The 19,681-nt window shown below is 37.4% G+C and overlaps 1 protein-coding gene across 11 annotated transcripts in view; it reads left to right on the top strand.

Annotated features, from left to right (window-relative positions):
* Positions 1-19,681, top strand: part of LOC134527320 (guanylate kinase) — a 395,696-nt gene that overhangs the window by 264,620 nt on the left and 111,395 nt on the right. For 4 of the 11 annotated variants that reach the window (XR_010074156.1, XM_063359888.1, XM_063359889.1 and 1 more), the window contains one exon: positions 17,679-17,945. The exons of 6 other annotated variants lie outside the window; for them this stretch is intronic. Coding sequence is in view for 4 of the 5 variants with exons in the window: in XM_063359888.1 (XP_063215958.1) it covers positions 17,679-17,701 (23 nt within the window). In the remaining variant the exon portion in view is untranslated. Of the gene's footprint in view, positions 1-7,758; positions 8,278-17,678; positions 17,946-19,681 lie in introns of those variants that run through there. One more of the 11 variants, XM_063359884.1, reaches the window with a different exon arrangement.

Below are 19,681 nucleotides of genomic sequence, written 5' to 3' on the forward strand. Positions count from 1 at the left end.
AAGAGCTACAATTCACGTTATCAGATCCATCTACATTTTGCTCCTATGCTTCAATTGACCATTAGCTGCAAGTGCTTCAACAGCTCCATCAGCTCCAACACGTAATGTACGCAATGTACGCACAATACATGCAATTTACATGCAATAATTGTAATGATCACACAGTACACACAGGAAACGGAACGTACACACAGTACACACAGGAAACGAAACGTACACACAGTACACACAGGAAACGGAACGTACAAACAGTACACACAGGAAACGAAACGTACACACAGTACACACAGGAAACGAAACGTACACACAGTACACACAGGAAACGGAACGTATACACACAGTACACACAGGAAACAGAACGTACACACAGTACACACAGGAAAAGGAACGTACACACAGTACACACAGGAAACGGAACGTACACACAGTACACACACAGGAAACGGAACGTATACACACAGTACACACAGGAAACGGAACGTACACACAGTACACACAGAAAACGGAACGTACACACAGTACACACAGGAAACAGAACGTACACACAGGAAACGAAACGTACACACAGTACACACAGGAAAAGGAACGTACACACAGGACACACAGGAAACGGAACGTACACACAGGAAACGGAACATATACACACAGTACACACAGGAAACGGAACGTACACACAGTACACACAGGAAACAGAACGTACACACAGGAAACGAAACGTACACACAGTACACACAGGAAACGGAATGATCACACATACATTAGCGGAAACACACAGGCTTAGTTGGAAATCAGAATACAAGAAATAAAAAATTAAATTTTTACTTTCAATATTTAATTACTTCTCAACATTACACAAATACAAGTAAAAGAAGCCATTATTGTATGTAGCCAGCTTTCCTCAGTTCTTTGAGTATGAAGGATATTTCTTTGATGCACGAATAGTTTCCTGCACAAAGCGAGCCATGTAGAAGTCTTAGCCGGTCAACCAATATGTTTGGATCTTTCCATGATGTGTAATCAATCTCTTCTACCACCATCTTACTTGCTTGTTTATTATAAATACTGTTAATATCACAATCGCCCCAGTGATCATAATAAGCATTATCAGATTTATTTATTATAACACTACGTTTCCATCGTTTCGGTCTCAGGACATCGCCACATTCTTCGATCTTGTCAGCTCTAGGTGCTTCATCACAGTCTATGCCTTTGTCAACAGCCTCAGAGTCACTGTAACAATCACTGTAGAAGACATCCTCTTCACCCAGGTTACCGTATGAATTCGCTATTGATGATGTCGAAGTGTCTTCATCGTCTTCACGCTTCCTTTTTAGGAGTCCATCATTTTTACAAAGAATGGAGGATCTACTGAATATAGGCTTGAATGTATTCTCACTTTTCACGATGTTGTTACTGCCATTAGTTTCAGTCTCCCCGAAGCCATTAGCATCCTTCAATTTATGTTCTTCCTCACGATCGGGTGAGCTAATACCATCACGCTCAGGACAAGGAGAATTATTGTCGTAATGCAGATCACTCTTCTTTAGTCTAGTGGATCCATCGGTGTCCTCTATGCCGTAAGTAGTCTTGACTTTACATGTTCTACCATGTCTTTTTAAGCTGTCAATTCGTGTTAACAACCTGCTACAACGATTACAGCTTAACATGTTGCGTAGTGGGTTTCTAGCACAATCATTCTTCTCATGACGTCTAGCATTCCTCCTCATGGCAAAATCCTTGCCACAGTATCTACAGCGGCTTCATTCCGATTCAGCTGCAGATAAAAAACCACGATCCATGGTAGCTTCTGTGACTAATGTTAGATACAAACTGTCAGTTTTCTCCAATTGGAACCATTTCTTAAATAGAGTTTTTGAAATATTTCATCAGCGAGAGTTAAGTTATCTAATGCAAAGCAAATTGATGCAAGTAGTTCTGGCTGTCGTCAACAGATGTCGCCACGTGTTGCTTGCAGGTAAATAATATCTATTTCATTAATGTTGGATGCGGAACGCTCACTATCGATCGCAAAGGGAGGTTGGCTTCGATAGTATCCAAGGAGAAAAAAGTTCGTCCTTCCTGCTAGTGCTTCTCAGATTTCTCACGGTCCGCCATCTTGGATTACGACGTCACGGCGGCCATCTTGGATGGGTGTGACCTTGACCTTTGACCGAAACCGCAGGAATGATCGCAAGCACATGGATTAACCATCAAAATATTGATAAGAATAATCAGGAGCACACGGAGAAAACCATCATAATATTGGCAAGAATAATCTGGAGCACACGGAGAAAACCGCCACAAGTTTTATTTGATATCATAAAAATACAAAAAAAAATATTAATAAAAAATTAAAAATAAAAACGAAAAAAAAAAAAATTCAAACATTCTGCTAGCTTGTGAACTTCTCATTGTTGAGCAAAGATAGAGTTCTAGTACAAGCCAGAATGTTTGAATTTTTTTTTTTCGTTTTTATTTTTAATTTTTTATTAATTTTTTTTGTATTTTTATGATATCAAAGAAAACTTGTGGCGGTTTTCTCCGTGTGCTCCAGATTATTCTTGCCAATATTATGATGGTTTTCTCCGTGTGCTCCTGAATATTCTTATCAATATTTTGATGGTTAATCCATGTGCTTGCGATCATTCCTGTGGTTTCGGTCAAAGGTCAAGATCACACCCATCCAAGATGGCCGTCGTGACGTCGTAATCCAAGATGGCGGACCGTGAGAAATCTGAGAAGCACTAGCAGGAAGGACGAACTTTTTTCTCCTTGGATACTATTGAAGCCAACCTCCCTTTGCGATCGATAGTGAGCGTTCCGCATCCAACATTAATGAAATAGATATTATTTACCTGCAAGCAACACGTGGCGACATCTGTTGACGACAGCCAGAACTACTTGCATCAATTTGCTTTGCATTAGATAACTTAACTCTCGCTGATGAAATATTTCAAAAACTCTATTTAAGAAATGGTTCCAATTGGAGAAAACTGACAGTTTGTATCTAACATTAGTCACAGAAGCTACCATGGATCGTGGTTTTTATCTGCAGCTGAATCGGAAGGAAGCCGCTGTAGATACTGTGGCAAGGATTTTGCCATGAGGAGGAATGCTAGACGTCATGAGAAGAATGATTATGCTAGAAACCCACTACGCAACATGTTAAGCTGTAATCGTTGTAGCAGGTTGTTAACACGAATTGACAGCTTAAAAAGACATGGTAGAACATGTAAAGTCAAGACTACTTACGGCATAGAGGACACCGATGGATCCACTAGACTAAAGAAGAGTGATCTGCATTACGACAATAATTTTCCTTGTCCTGAGCGTGATGGTATTAGCTCACCCGATCGTGAGGAAGAACATAAATTGAAGGATGCTAATGGCTTCGGGGAGACTGAAACTAATGGCAGTAACAACACCGTGAAAAGTGAGAATACATTCAAGCCTATATTCAGTAGATCCTCCATTCTTGTAAAAATGATGGACTCCTAAAAGGAAGCGTGAAGACGATGAAGACACTTCGACATCATCGATAGCGAATTCATACGGTAATCTGGGTGAAGAGGATGTCTTCTACAGTGATTGTTACAGTGACTCTGAGGCTGTTGACAAAGGCATAGACTGTGATGAAGCACCTAGAGCTGACAAGATCGAAGAATGTGGCGATGTCCTGAGACCGAAACGATGGAAACGTCGTGTTATAATAAATAAATCTGATAATGCTTATTATGATCACTGGGGCGATTGTGATAATAACAGTATTTATAATAAACAAGCAAGTAAGATGGTGGTAGAAGAGATTGATTACACATCATGGAAAGATCCAAACATATTGGTTGACCGGCTAACACTTCTACATGGCTCGCTTTGTGCAGGAAACTATTCGTGCATCAAAGAAATATCCTTCATACTCAAAGAACTGAGGAAAGCTGGCTACATACAATAATGGCTTCTTTTACTTGTATTTGTGTAATGTTGAGAAGTAATTAAATATTGAAAGTAAAAATTTAATGTTTTTATTTCTTGTATTCTGATTTCCAACTAAGCCTGTGTGTTTCCGCTAATGTATGTGTGATCATTCCGTTTCCTGTGTGTACTGTGTATACAATTCGTTTCCTGTGTGTACGTTCTGTTTCCTGTGTGTACTGTGTGTACGTTCCGTTTCCTGTGTGTACTGTGTGTATATGTTCCGTTTCCTGTGTGTACGTTCCGTTTCCTGTGTGTCCTGTGTGTACGTTCCTTTTCCTGTGTGTACTGTGTGTACGTTTCGTTTCCTGTGTGTACGTTCTGTTTCCTGTGTGTACTGTGTGTACGTTCCGTTTTCTGTGTGTACTGTGTGTACGTTCCGTTTCCTGTGTGTACTGTGTGTATACGTTCCGTTTCCTGTGTGTGTACTGTGTGTACGTTCCGTTTCCTGTGTGTACTGTGTGTACGTTCCTTTTCCTGTGTGTACTGTGTGTACGTTCTGTTTCCTGTGTGTACTGTGTGTATACTTTCCGTTTCCTGTGTGTACTGTGTGTACGTTTCATTTCCTGTGTGTACTGTGTGTACGTTTCGTTTCCTGTGTGTACTGTTTGTACGTTCCGTTTCCTGTGTGTACGTTTCGTTTCCTGTGTGTACTGTGTGTACGTTCCGTTTCCTGTGTGTACTGTGTGATCATTACAATTATTGCATGTAAATTGCATGTATTGTGCGTACATTGCGTACATTACGTGTTGGAGCTGATGGAGCTGTTGAAGCACTTGCAGCTAATGGTCAATTGAAGCATAGGAGCAAAATGTAGATGGATCTGATAACGTGAATTGTAGCTCTTGGAGCCTGGCGTATATTGGAGAGATCGAATTTTTTTTTCGATCAAATGAACCTCTTTTTTTAATTTGTAAATTTGACTCTAGTATTATTGTAAATGGTTCTTGATTTGAATAGCGTATTATTCCATACGGTGCATGTATATAAGCGAGTCCTAGACAGCAGGACGCTAATTTGTTACTGACGTCGGCAGTGTAAGGATCACCTAGTTTGTTTCTTCTGGTGCATAAGTCGTGCCAATTAGCTGTTCTTGAGACCTCATGGCATCTTTACCGTCTTGAGACCTCGATGGCATCTTTACTGTCTTTAACGTCGAACTCGGAGGTTGTACCATCGTCTACGGGGACCTTGACGACAGCTACGATGGAGAAGGTGCAGATCCCGTTGGCAACGACGACGTCAACATTGGAGGAGATTTCAACAGATGTGATACCACCATCATCCGAAGTTTCATCGTCAGCAATGGATTCTTCCACTAATGAAAAGCGTACATTGCGTTGGTGCAAATACTGTGACGCATCATTTACTATAACCTCAAATGCTCGCAGACATGAAAGAAGCAGTTGTTCTAATAATGTTAATAGAATACAATTTCAGTGCAATAAGTGCAAAAAACTAATTTCACGTCTTGATAGCTTACATCTTCATTATAAAAAATGCTCCGAGAAGTATAATGAACATGGTTATTGTTTTGACTCGTGTGCTGTACCAGCAAATGAGAATATATAAGTGGGACCCTGGTGATATGACCTTCAGTCCGTCTCTGGCTGCGGTGATGAACGGATCGGATAGACATTTAAAGTCATGTAAAAGGCTTAGTCCGTACAATAAGAAGACTGTTTGAATCGAGGAATCCACAAGACTTTAGTACTTTGTGTTTTTTATGTACTTGTAGTAGTGTAGTATGTATGTAATAAAAGTATTTTTTAAAAGAACTTGCTGTGTTTTTATTCTCTCAAACCTGTCGCTTTTGTGGTATTTTTTAAAATTAAAGTTGTTTGGTATCGGTCAGGGGTCGAACCAAGGACGGGAATCGATCTAATCAATCATTACTTTAATGAGTGAATTATTTAATGAATTTTGAACTTTTTCCCGAATCTCTTGCATTAAAATTACGGATATTCAAGATGGCATCCAAATTTCAAGATGGCGCGTGTAACAGTAATAAATGATTACTGCACTGTAGCGGGTTAGAATAAAATTAACCAGATGGAAATGTACTCTATAATACGAGTACACGCACAAGATGGTGTACTCCAGCAGGTGGTCGCTCCTGGTAGCATGTACTGAACATAAAATGTCGGATCCATGATGGTCGACAAGGACAAAGTCAAATTTCAATGTCAAAGTCAAATTTTAAGGTCAAGGTCAAATTTCAAGGTCAAGGTCAAATTTCAAGGTCAAGGTCAAATTTCAAGGTCAAGGTCAAATTTCAAGGTCAAGGTCATGGTCAAATTTCAAGGTCAAAGTTCAATGTCAAAGTTCAAGGTCAATGTCAAAGTTCAAGGTCAAATTTCAAGGTCAAGGTCAAATTTCAAGGTCAAGGTAAAGTTCAAGGTCAACAGTTGAGGACAAAGGTATGGTGAACAGAAAATTATTCTAACATGGTAACAGCACACTCTAGCGGACGAAAACAAGATGTTGATCTCCAGCGGACGAAGACAAGATGGCGGCCGTCACGAAAGGTGCAACGGTGGTTTTAAGGATTTTTTTATTATTTAATTATGTTGATTAATTTTTTTAATAATTTTTTAATTTTTTTCCCGCATTTCTAGCATAAAAATTACGGATTTTCAAGATGGTGTCCAAATTTCAAGATGGCGAACATGACGTCATACTACCTGATGGTATATGTGCATTGACATAAGTGGTGTGGGTCAGTCTGCCAGCACCCCGCCACAGGGGAAGGATCGGTCGCCATTTTTATTTTTTTGCATTCGTCGGGTTCGAACCGAGGACTCCAAACTCCGTGTCGTAAATGTATATTTTTTATAAATATTTTATTAAATTTATATTATTTAAATTTTTTTTTAAATTTAAAAAAAATTCATTAAAATCGGATAATAAATAAAAAAGTTAAAGATGGCGGCCGTAACGAAAATTGCAATGGTGACATCATTCAAAATGGCGGAAAACACATCACCGGAATTTTCTAGAACACAATGACGTCATCCAAAATGGCGGATCCAAGATGGCGGATCCAAGATGGCTGCCGTGATATACTTGTCCTGTTACGATGTGTCCCGTTACGCTGTGTCATGTTACGCCGGCTGCACGCACGAAAAAGTGTCACGTTACGCACATTGTCACGTTACGCTCGTCCAAGATGGCCGCTGTGACGTTACAATCCAAGATGGCCGCCGTGACGTCAGAATCCAAGATGGCGGACACCGGCACCGGCACCACATCCTGCATCCTGATCCAGTAGCCCCCAAACCATACTACTTATGACATTCACGCAATATGTTTGTTGCTCGTGTAGGTTCGTACGTGTTTCCTGCATAGTAAATCTTTGGTTCGATTCCGAGCATTGTTTCTATAGTCCCAGGTTTCGTGAAGTAGACATGACTGCATGTTAGAATGCTTGTATGGGTGTTCGGGTTTCCACGCATTTGAAAGTTTACATGCGATGGTAACTTTTCCGTGATGTTATTTGCAATGTCGTTAAAATAAAGAAGTAACAAATTACAGAATAATAAAAAATATGAAAAAAATAAAAATTTAGAAAATATAAAAATATAAACAACTACAAAAAATTCTGGCTTGTGCTAGAACTCTTATCATTGCTGAACAAGGGAGAAATTCACAAGCTGGCAGAAGCAGTTTTTGTTATTTTTTATGTTTTTTTTTTAATTTTTCGTATTTTTTATGATTTCATTATTCATGTGATTCACTCATTTTGATTTAGGAAGCTTGTCTGTTAGTGTTCTCTGTGTGTTCCAGATGATTCATCTCAATATTTTGTTGGTTTCTCCAAGTTCTTCTGGTTATTTATGGCGACGCTTCAGTTGGTTTTCTCTGTGTGCTACTGGTTATTCCTGGCGTGACTTCTGCTAATGTTCTCCGAGAGCTTCTCCTGAACTTGACCTTCAAAATTTGCATAAAATGCCAAAAATTCTTCAAAATCTGTCGAAAATTCGCCATAATTAACAGTTCTTTGGAGATAAAATTCTGGTAAACAATGTAAAAAAATAAAATTGTTCTCTATTTTGAAGAAAATGTTCCCATTTTAAGGGAAAATTTACGGTTTTATTCCACAAAAATTCAACATTTCGGTATTAAAAAACTCAAAAGACTTTTGCCTTATAAAGACCAAAATTCCGCATCTACAAGCCTTCAATAAGCCACTGGCGACCACCTTAGACGACCTTGTACCATAAAATTCTAATTCTTTAATTTTTACAAAAATAAATCCCAAAAATTAAAAAAATAATTTATAAATTGCTACTTCAAATTTTTAGTTTAGTTACTCGGTACTTAATAGATTTCGGTCCTCGGGTCGATTCTCGTGTAATTAATTTATTATATATTAAAAAATTCTTAATACAAATTATCAATAATCAATCAAACTTGTTTACGTCACACATACCATCTTGAATTATGACTAACCGATTCAAATATCGTTACAGCCGCCATATTGAATATTCATATTTTTATGCTAGAAAATCGGGATTTTTTAATTTTATAAATAATTAATTGTTAAAAATTTAAATAAAACATATTCCGGCATCTGGGATTATGACATCATAGCCTCCATATTAAAATACGTCATTATTATCAGAAAAATTCAGAAAAAATTATAAAATTATAACAAATTATTGCAATCCAATATTAATAACATTTTATTTATAAAACACACACAAAATGGATTCTTCAGTTCGAACCTGGCGAGGAAAAAAAACTGCGACAGATCCTTCCTCCACGAAAGCCACCGATAGACTGACAAACCCACCACTAATTTCAAAGTGTGTGTGTGTGTGTATATATATGTGTATATATATATATATATATATATATATATATATATATATATATATATATATATATATTAGATAATGCCCGGCATGCGTTGCAATGCCTCAATCAATTTTTTTTGTAATTTTTTTAACGTATACTAAGCATCTCTCTTTATCTCTCTAATTCTCTATCTCTCTATGTATATCTCTATAACTCTTTCTATCTTTCTATTTATATCTCTATCTCTCTATATATCTTTCTAGCGGACCCGACAGACATTGTCCTGCCCAAATGTACTTTTTGTGAGATATGGATATGGCGGTAAGTATTTCTACGCTGGACATTTTGTATCTTCTCATTATACATACCCCTCCTCTTGGGCACGCCACTGCCGTTACCAAAACCTTTCCCATGGTTACGCAGAAGGCAACAACAATGCAAAAGCCCGTTGCCATGGAGGCTAATTATCAACAATGCTTAGTTTTTTTGCTTTTTAAGCGTGTATTTTTAGTTTTTCTTAACTCAGAATCGAGATAAAATATCCAGTTGTGAATCTAAACCATCCTCAAATCCCCGTGAACTCACACACAAAATTTCATCAAAATCGCATACAGACAGACAGAAAAAGTACTGTTTTATTATAGTAAGATAGATAGATTATTCTTACATGTTCGCATCCATGCAGTATATGAAAAATCAGCATGCATGGCCCCACACCTATAACTATACGTATCTGTTGCCCACGACTTTTTCCGCACGGAATTTTGTATTATCTTGCAGCATTTAGAAATTTAAACATTATAACAAAACAGTTGATACAGTTGTAGTAGTTTTCTTATGTTCACAAATGATAATTTTTCTCAACTCTATTTCAGTCTTTGCAATAAAAATATGTTACTACCTAAATTTTGAGTAAATATGTTTCTACTTTCAAATGTAATGATGGGAAGACACTTCATAAAATGTCTTTGTAAACCACATTTACTGCTTTTTTCCGTTTTGAGCTAGAATGTAAAGATTGTCTGCATTACTGACCCGCGAGCAAGCTACATCCATTTCAGAGAGAGTGAGAGTGAGAGAAAGACACCTATTGAATGTCTATCTAACTTATTTTTTTATGAGAGCATATTTTCATTAAATAAATCATGAAATCATTTAACGATAAAAGCTGTTTATTTGATTAAGCGGACGGGTTCGCTCCAAGGAGAAAATTGACGCGGCGAGACCTCGTGGACATACAGAAATGACACACACTCACTATTTGTGTGGCTATGAAACATGATTTTTTTCTGCAATTTAAATTGTAATATACAAAAAGGGTATTGAAAATTGAAACAAATATGGCGACACTATAAACTGTCAGGATCTTTATTTTTTTCTTACTCTCTACTTAGTTCCTTACAATAGCAAAACTTAATGGCTTCTAATAATGCGTTGCAATTTTTGCTTTTAAAGCATGTTTTTTTAGTTTTTATTAACTCAGAATCGAGATAAAATATCCAATTGTGAATCTAAACCATCCTCACTATTTGTGTGGCTATGAAACATGATTTTTTTTCTGCAATTTAAATTGTAATATACAAAAAGGGTATTGAAAATTGAAACAAATATGGCGACGCTATAAACTGTCAGATCTTTATTTTTTTCTTACTCTACTTAGTTCCTTACAATAGCAAAACTTAATGGCTTCTAATAATGCGTTGCAATTTTTGCTTTTAAAGCGTGTTTTTTTTTAGTTTTTCTTAACTCAGAATCGAGATAAAATATCCAATTGTGAATCTAAACCATCCTCGAATCCCCGTGAACTCACACACAAAATTTCATCAAAATCGGTCCAGCCGTCTAGGAGGAGTTCAGTGACATACACACGCACACAAGAAATATATATATAAAGATATATATATATATATATATAGATGGCTAGTATGAAGTCATGTCCGCCATATTGTTCTCGTCTGCTGGCGGCCGCCATCTTATTTTCGTTTGCTGGAGGCTGCCATCTTCTTTTACCATGCTAGAGAGTGCTACCAACATGTTAGTTTAATTTTCACCTGCTAGAGTGCAGTAATTATAAATTGCCAGAGTGCTCGCCATCTTCTTGGCTGTCTCGTACACCATCTTGGAAAGATGTGTTTATTAAGCTAGAAATTCAGAAAAAGATCCAAAAAAATCCCCAAAAAAAAACACTCATTAATATAATGATTGATTAGATCGGTGCCTCTACTTGGTTCGATACTTGACCGATACCAAAAAAATAAACTTTAGTAAAAAATATAAATTTCAATAAATTTTGTGGAAAGTCCTAAAGGCAGCTTAGGTTCCTAGAAAACCAGCCTCCAGTAGGTCGTTGATGACATATAATGACTGCTATCTTGGAAATTTGAAATTATTAATATAGAAATTCGGGAAAAAATACCACAATTCATCAAAAAATCACTAAAAAATGCACGAATTTATTCTGCCATTATCCTCCTCGGGTCGATCTCTGTTCAATGCAAAAAATACAAATTATAAATTCCATAAAAATGACAGGTTAAAGAAATAAAACATTTTTTTTTTTTTACAAATTTAATTTATTACATAAGTCCTATACTATTACACGAAAACTTGCTTAAGTTAGCAATCTAATAAAAAATTAGTTCTGCATTGGCTTGCAATGACTAATTCTAGGTTTCAAACGGTTTACCGAAGACAGAGACCAGCCAGATCCTTTTCCTACGTGGACTTTTTCTTCCCGACAGAGTTTCTCGATACTGTGTTTAACAGAATGCTTCACATTGTCGGAGTTGTAAATGGGAGTATTCACTGTCTTGAATGCGCACTTCTTCACTTTGTCCATTTTGCAGACTTTTCAAGCCTCTGGCATTTGTGAGGACTAAAACATAAAATTTACCCCCAAACGGGAATTTTTCCATCAAAATAGGGGAAATTTAATTTTGCCGATGTTTTAAAATTTTTTTGGACGAATTAGTTTCTTAAAAACTGAAGTTTTGGCGAATTTAGAGGAATTTTAAGTAATATTTGCAATTTTTGGCAAATTTTTAGGTCATGATCAAAGTCAAGGTCATCCGAGTTAATCGTTTTGATTTCATCCCTACTACTGCCGTCGGACCGGCCAATATATACTACGTAGGTAGTTCTTCGGTGCTAAAGAAATATAATTTTTGCCAGGAAATATAATATGTGTATGAGAATACAAAACACATGGGACTTCAGGTCTGTACGAATTCCGGAATCTTAAGTCTATTATCACGAAGATTGCAAGAGTACACGAAAATTTTAGAACTTAACACATGCCCATTTTAATTATGAGTCAGAAAATGACATATATAAAGACAAAGATCTTGAAAAAATCGACATTCTCGCCAATTTCTTCAGTGAACTAGCAGTACATGGTGAAGGTTAAAAAAAAAAGCTAGAAAGTGGTCAGAACTTTCACTATATGTATTGGGACGACCCAAAAGAATTGGTCAAGTTGAAATTTTACTTGCTTCGCTTAGTGCAGGAAACTATTCGCACATCAACTAAATAGTCTCCATATTTAAAGAACTGAGGGAAGCCGTCTACATACAATGAGTCGAACCGGAATTGCGCTCGAACTTCACGCTCCTGCAAGACCATATTTCCAAATGAATAAATGTTTTAAGTACATGGTCACTGTCATCGATGTGTATTGTGTGCCGCCAATTAGAGTTTTTGGCACCATTCTAAATTTAAATTTTTGATATTTTCTGTCGCCAGTCATTTTATTTGTTTGCTGCGAGTACTTAAACTTGTTCCTCCTCCTGTACACTCCAGTTTAATCTTTGTTAGACCTGTCTCCCCAATCCTTCCCAGTATATTATTTTGCATACCATTTAATGACCCAGCATTGGCGATCGTTTTATCCCCGCCTTGGTGCACGAACGTCACCTGTAATTCGCCTCCGAGCCGTGACAAGAACTGCTTTGTCCTGCAAGCTCTCAGAGCAGGCTGTTTCTAAGACATCAGCACTCCAGGGCATGATCTCGAGTCATTTTCACCTATGTCCAGTCATGCCTCCGGGCTTAGTAGACCCTCGTTCCCACTGTCACCGCAGTTTCCACACCCCACCCCCTCTCCAGCCTTTCCTAGGAATACTGGCCAGAGCACTGACCGCCCACTAACCCCGGCCAGGGTCGGCCTGTCCCAAGGCCACGACTCCAGTCCCAAAAATATACTCCTAATGCACTTTAGTAGAAGTGTTGCGATTTATTTCCCCTGGGTGTTCAAATGCTTGCTAAACACTTGCCCTCTGGCGTCTCCCACAACAACCATTAACCCGTAGTTCCTTCCCAGGCCACCAGAGTGCTGGCCTAGTCTGCTCCATAAGCCCCATGCCTTAACAGTAGCCTCGTGTGAGTCGACCTCTACTTGGTTTATACGCACCTCAGTAGGTCGCGCTGACATAGGCCAGTACTACCAACTTCGAGATATCGAAATCAGTATTTCTCAACAAGCCCCTCGGTTATCTTCGGAACCTTTCGGTCTGGAAGCGGAAGCCTCTCCCCTTTTTTTTGATTAGCTTCGCCTTTTAATTACGAGTCGCTGCCGCCCCAAAATTTACTGCACGCCGCGACTCCGGGCTGACCACTCCGTATCTCTGGCATCAGGATGTTACTCGGATTTTTTTAAAGATGTAATGAGCTACACAAGGGATACAATTCCCACAACTTTAGTGATTAGCTTTAGTAAGTCCGTGTAGGTCTACCTCGTAGGAGTAGTCATTTTGTGTTCATTATAATTAATTTTTTTAAATCATGGAAACGTCCGCGACGGGTTCGCGAGCTCAGCACCCGGGCTGATCCTGGAAGACATCCCCCTGTTTGGTGAGTTTTGACAACCTTTACTCCCCGACCATCATCGTGATTAGAAGGTATTTTCTGCCTATTTTGCCAACTGTCTGTGAACCAGTCCTGAACATATGTGTTTCGGATCTGTTCACAGACAGAGTCAAAGGAACGGACAAGTCTCCAAGAACTGGGTGATTCGTTTGCAGCATATCTTTGGCCAGCCATCGTCAAACTTCCAGTTCTTCAGTTTTTAGATCTTCAGAATAACATTAAGCCACGATGTTGAACTGATATGAACACCATACAATTTTTTTTTTATTCAGGACTTTACTCACTCCTAGGAAGCTTATTATAAAATCAACTTAATCTGTTTATTGTTGTTAATTTATTTAAATTGTGTTAATGATCAATGAAATTGTCTAATAAGTGCCGGCCCATTCTTTTAATAATGTGATTATAAATCTATGTTATATACCTATATGTTTTTGTTAATCAATTTATAAAATATTGTTATGATTTATTAAAAAAAATAATAAATCTTTGCGTGGGAAAACTAATGGGTTCGTAAATGGATAGCCCAATTAAAGATTTTACTACACAGTTTAATTTATCGCCAATATTTACGTCACTAACAAATAATCTTTTAAAAATGCCTAAAAATTAAATACACTTAAAAATTTTGCTTCCCCAGTCACTCGTTTTTACACACCGCACACCTCGCTGGGCCGCACCTCTGGCGCAACTCTCACTGCAGCACTCCTCGTGGGCCTCCGTCTCGGGACTCCGTAGCCACACTCCGCCGCCGCCGTCGCACTAACGCTCAGACTCTCGCCCCGGAACTCCGCCGCACCCGCGACACTAACGCCCGGACTATCGCACCAGAACTGAACTCTCCGCCCTGGAACCTTCGTCCAGGGACTTCGCCGCTCTGCCGCACGCGTGTCACTATCGCCCGGCAGCTCCGCCGCGGGAGAACTCCGACTCCTCACTCACTGACTCCCTCGGAGGCCGGCATCCTGGGCTTATATATCACAGGTGCCACTTCTAGAATTCACGAGCGCGGCTGAGGCCAGTCGCGTCATTCCGTGCCGACCTGATGGCAGAATTCTCTAGAAACACGCGTCGGTGGCTCGCATAACTCCGCAGCTGTTGGTGTCAGGTTAACGTCGCTGAGATAAAGCGTCGCGCGGGGAGTGGAGGGCTGGAGGGAGGCGAAACGGCGACCCTTGTAATCCACCAGGTGCGCGCGGCATGTCTCACGTTGCGGCGGCAGCACGACATCAGTGGCCGTGTGGAGCCGCCAGCCAGCTCTGCATTTGCGTGCCGCGGCCCTGCTTACATTTCGTAACAATATCATCTTACTGTGAAAATAATCAAAAGTAAAATAAAAACAGAGGTACTAATATCTAGACGAAATCATTATTTTGCCTTCTGAAACTAAAAGATCCACTAATCACCCCAGTCATCAAGAGAGAGTAAAGTGTAACAAAGTTATAACATAACTTGGGTCTACTCTGTTATGACTGAGGAGTGTAACAATAGCAAATTCACTTGAGCTAGATCTGTGAAATCGAAGCATGCAATCGACGTAACCAAGGCCATGACAAATATTTAGCACGATGGTCTTGTACCATCACACCTGCAAACGGATCTCGGCAAAGAATTCTACACGGCGACCTTCGTGGCTTCGATAAAGTGGGGCATCAATCACTTCTACATTTAATATTGTCAAAGCGTTTGTTATTGAAAGATTTAACAGAACTTTGCGCACAAATATGTGGCGACAGTTCATGGCTAACAAATGACAAGTGGTTGGATATCTTGCCGAAACTAATAAGCAAATACGATGCCACGATGCATTTTACAACAAACATGAAGCCCAAAGATGTAAAGTACGATCACTTGCTTTGAACAGTGTTTTCCAACACGAGGAAGAAAGATCCACAAAATCCTAGAGCTAACCTCAGTGACATTGTAAAAGCAAAAAGGCATCTTCGAGAAAGGTTTCACTGTGAATTGGAGTCCCGAACATTTCTGTGTGAACCACATTCGCGAATCGGAGCCTTGGACCTACTACCTTGAATATTTGGACCACAAGCCTATTCATGGCAGCTTCTATGCCAAAGAGATTCAGCCTACGGTGTATCCTGATACATACTTGGTGGAGAAGGTTCTCAAATTAAGAAAAGGACAATCCTATGTCAAGTGGTGAGGCTTCGCACCTTGCTTTAATATTGGGTAACAGATGCTGAAATCTAGAAATGCTAGTAATTTTTTTGTCATAGAGTATATATTCCTTTTTTTTTTTTTTGTAATTTGGTTTTATTTCTCTAAACTGTAATGGTTTTTTGGTAATTTTTATTAAATTTACCAAACTATGGTAGTCAACTGATTATAACATTAACAAGTGATATTTTTGATAATTTTTTGGGATTTTTCCCGAATTTATATCTTAAAAATTATTTATTTTCAAGATGGAGGGTTTCCTGTAATAAATAAATGATTACTGTACTTTAGCAGACAAAAATTAAATTAATATGGTGGCAGTGCCCTCTAGCATATGAAACGAAAATGGTTGCCTCCAGCAGATGTAAACAAGATGGTCGCCATGATTTTATACTGGCTGACATAATATATGTCTTGGCATTAGTGTTGGGAGGTCAGTCTGCCGGTGGCTTCTGTGGAGGAAATATCCTTAACCAATTTTAATCGATTGGTCTCGCCATTTTTGGACCTAGTACGATTTTATAAATTTTATTATCAAATTTTAATTAAGTGATTTTTTATTAACATTTAATTTTTTTTTGTTAAAATTGTATAATATTTACATATTTTCAATTTGGCGTACTATTTTGAAAATGGCGGAGGTGTTTTTATATAAATATGTTATTTATAAATTTTTCATTAATTTTTAACTTTTTCTCGAATTTATAGCACAAAAAATATTTATTTTCAAGATGGAGGTCATAACATAAAGTGCAATGCTAGGGACTGGGGCTTTTGATTCCAAGATGATAAAAAGTATTTATTAAAATTGTATTATTTATTTATTTTAATTTTTACTATTAAAATCTGATAAAAAAATTACTGTTAAGGTGGCACCCATAACAAAAATTGCAATGGTGATATCACAAGATGGGTGAGTGTTCTAGAAACCAAGTTGACGGAAAATCAAAATGGCGGATCCTTTATGACCTCTGGGGTCAAGGTCCTTAAAAATAGCTGCCATGACATCAGAGGTCGTGTTGGTTTTTGACCCCACCTCACACCTCTCCCTGAAGAAAAAAAATCATCTTTCAATATATTGATTAGATATTTTACAGATCTCGCTTCGCTCCGAGACATGCAAAAAATTTAATTTTAGGTAAAGAAAAACTAATTTAATTAAAATTACCATAAACGTAACAGATTCAAGAAATAAAACAACTAAAATTACAAATAAAAAATTTATTACATAATTTTTACTTCACTGCAAGTACAAAAAACAAACAAATCATTAGTTTTTCTCTATTTCTGCATTCTTCTTAGAGTGTGAAGCAAGTCCTTTGCATACCTTGACATGTCTTTTCAGTTTATTAGGTAGACTAATTGGTACCTACACCACATTTTTCACACAGAGAAGAATTTTCAATTTCATTAAAATGACAGTGGTATATTTCATAACTTTTGCACTTGGAATATTTGCTAATGCTTTGCTACAGAATATATAGTTATATTCTGATGAATGCGCAATCAGTCCTTTCCAGAACCACATGTGCTTTTTCAAGTTTCCGTAGCATATAGAATGAGTAGGTACAACACCTATTGCACTGATTTTAATGCGTTTAGAGTTATTATTACAATAATTGTGTATTACGTAATCACGGATTTTTAAGTTTTTGATGCTTGAGCCTGCTATATACTACTGCCCCAGTCTTCGATAACTTTCCAGATGATTTGTAATTTTCAAGTGATTACATAATTGGCAGCTGTAAAAACTATGTAAACAAATGCTCGTCAAGTTGTAAAAAAAATTTTACATTACGACTGAAAGAGGTGTGTTTTAAATATTTATAACCTTTATATGATAATTTGTAATGAGCTTTTTTTCTGCAGGTGGACCAAGTGCTTGCAACTAACAAGCATGAAAATCACGACTGCGCTGTAATCTTCTGGGGTGGCGAGCATGAAGTGTCGACCCTATCTCGTCGTGTTACTAAATGTATTTTCCAGTGTGCTTGTAAAGTGAGTTCTGAACTCTCTTTTACATTTCTGTATTAGTTACTTGGATTTTGCAAAGCTGTAAATTTATTTTCAAACTTTTTTAAAAAAAATATTTTGTGTACTTAATTATGGTAATTATATTTTACTAGTGATGTGTCAGTTCTACTTTTTCCTCCAGTTCTCGGTTCTGTTCCGGTTCATAAAAAGCTATTCCCGGTTATTGGTTTGTCAGTTTTAGGTTAACCTCCACACAATTTCAAGTTTTACCAAAGATATAGCATGCCCTCATAAGTGGCGCGTTTGTTTAATTTAATATGATTTATCAGCGCCATACTTTACCATAATCCGATCACACAGAAGTCACCTAGCTACTAGGCAGCACATTTGCTTCACGTGTCACTAGATGCCGGAGCAGCACTGTACCCACATCCTGTGATGCAGCATACTAATATTTTTCACTGTGTCATAATGTAATTAAGTACACCAATCAAAATTTTCTTAGGAAAATGAAAATATTTGTTCACAAGAGATTGAGTAAATTAAAAAAATAATAACAAATATCCATAACTAATAATATATATAATATATAATAATAACTAATAGCTACACACCAAAGCAATTTCAAGTTATGTAAGTATTATAATGGGTAAGGGATGGAACCCTTAAGTTAACAGAGATCTGATAATAGAGTACCATTTTAATACACGATATATGTTGGTTGACGTATAAGTACAGGCCCAGAAATGTCTTGAGTGGCAAGTCTTAAAAGTTTTGGGTGACAAGACACCGAAATCCTTGGGTAAAATTGGAAAGTTTCTTGAATAAAAAATGAATTTCTTTACTTGAAAATACATTAATAACAAACCAAGGGACATGTTAATGTATACAAATATAAAATAATGAATTAAAATTAAAAATATATATATTCCCATGTCTATTCCACTTAGATCAAAGTATTTTCAGAATAGATAATTTTAATACTTATTTAAAAAAAGCAAGTATATGTTTATATCCATGAAATAATCAAAGTGATGAAAAAAAAAACTCGGCCAGTCAGCTTTGGAGGAATGAGAGAAATGGTGTGAAGTGCAGGTCTTATGACCTTGAAGACTTTTCGAGCGAGGATGAGTGGACAGAACAAAACAAGTTTTTGTTTTGAATGCTTATTCAGCACGGGGCCTCCAGATACTTGGTTATCTTTCCTGCTTAAGGCAAGTTCTGTCTTACAGTAGCGGCGGAAGGTCATTTAATCCGCTTTAAAAATGTATTGTTTGTTATTTATCGAACAGGTTTTAATAAAAATAATTGTTTTGTTAAAGTTAAATAAGAACACAGTGAATAAGTGAGGTGTATAATTGTTCAAATGCTAGTCGTCTGAAACCGAGGAAGTAATGATATAATCTCTGCCACCCACTGCATTTCCAGCGCTACGGTAAAAATTTGCCATCATATACCATAATTTTGGGTATAGCATACCATAATTTATAACATTGACTTCCATATAGTGTACCATATGATCTGACAATGTACCATATCTATGATTCAGTGTACCATTGTTATCATGCATTCTAACCTATTTGTATTATGATTAAAGAAAGAAATTAAGTAACTAAAAATCTGTGGACATTCATGAATAGATACAAAAAAACGGAAATAAAACCATTTTCAAAAAAATTAGTGAGTGATTGAAATATTAACGAACCATTCACTTTTCAAATGGGACTTAAAGTGAAGTTAGAAAGATGTGCGCACATGTTGGTCGCCGGCAGTATACCACGGCGTCTACGGGAAAGCTATTGTAATTTCAAGGGGAAATATTAAGTTGTTATGCTTTTCATGGTACCGGTACCGTGGTCATATTTACGGTTCTCGGTGGTGGTTAATTAGATGAGAAC

This window comes from Bacillus rossius, chromosome 1, assembly GCF_032445375.1.
Source record: "Bacillus rossius redtenbacheri isolate Brsri chromosome 1, Brsri_v3, whole genome shotgun sequence".
In the NCBI taxonomy this organism is placed as follows: Eukaryota; Metazoa; Arthropoda; class Insecta; order Phasmatodea; family Bacillidae; genus Bacillus; species Bacillus rossius.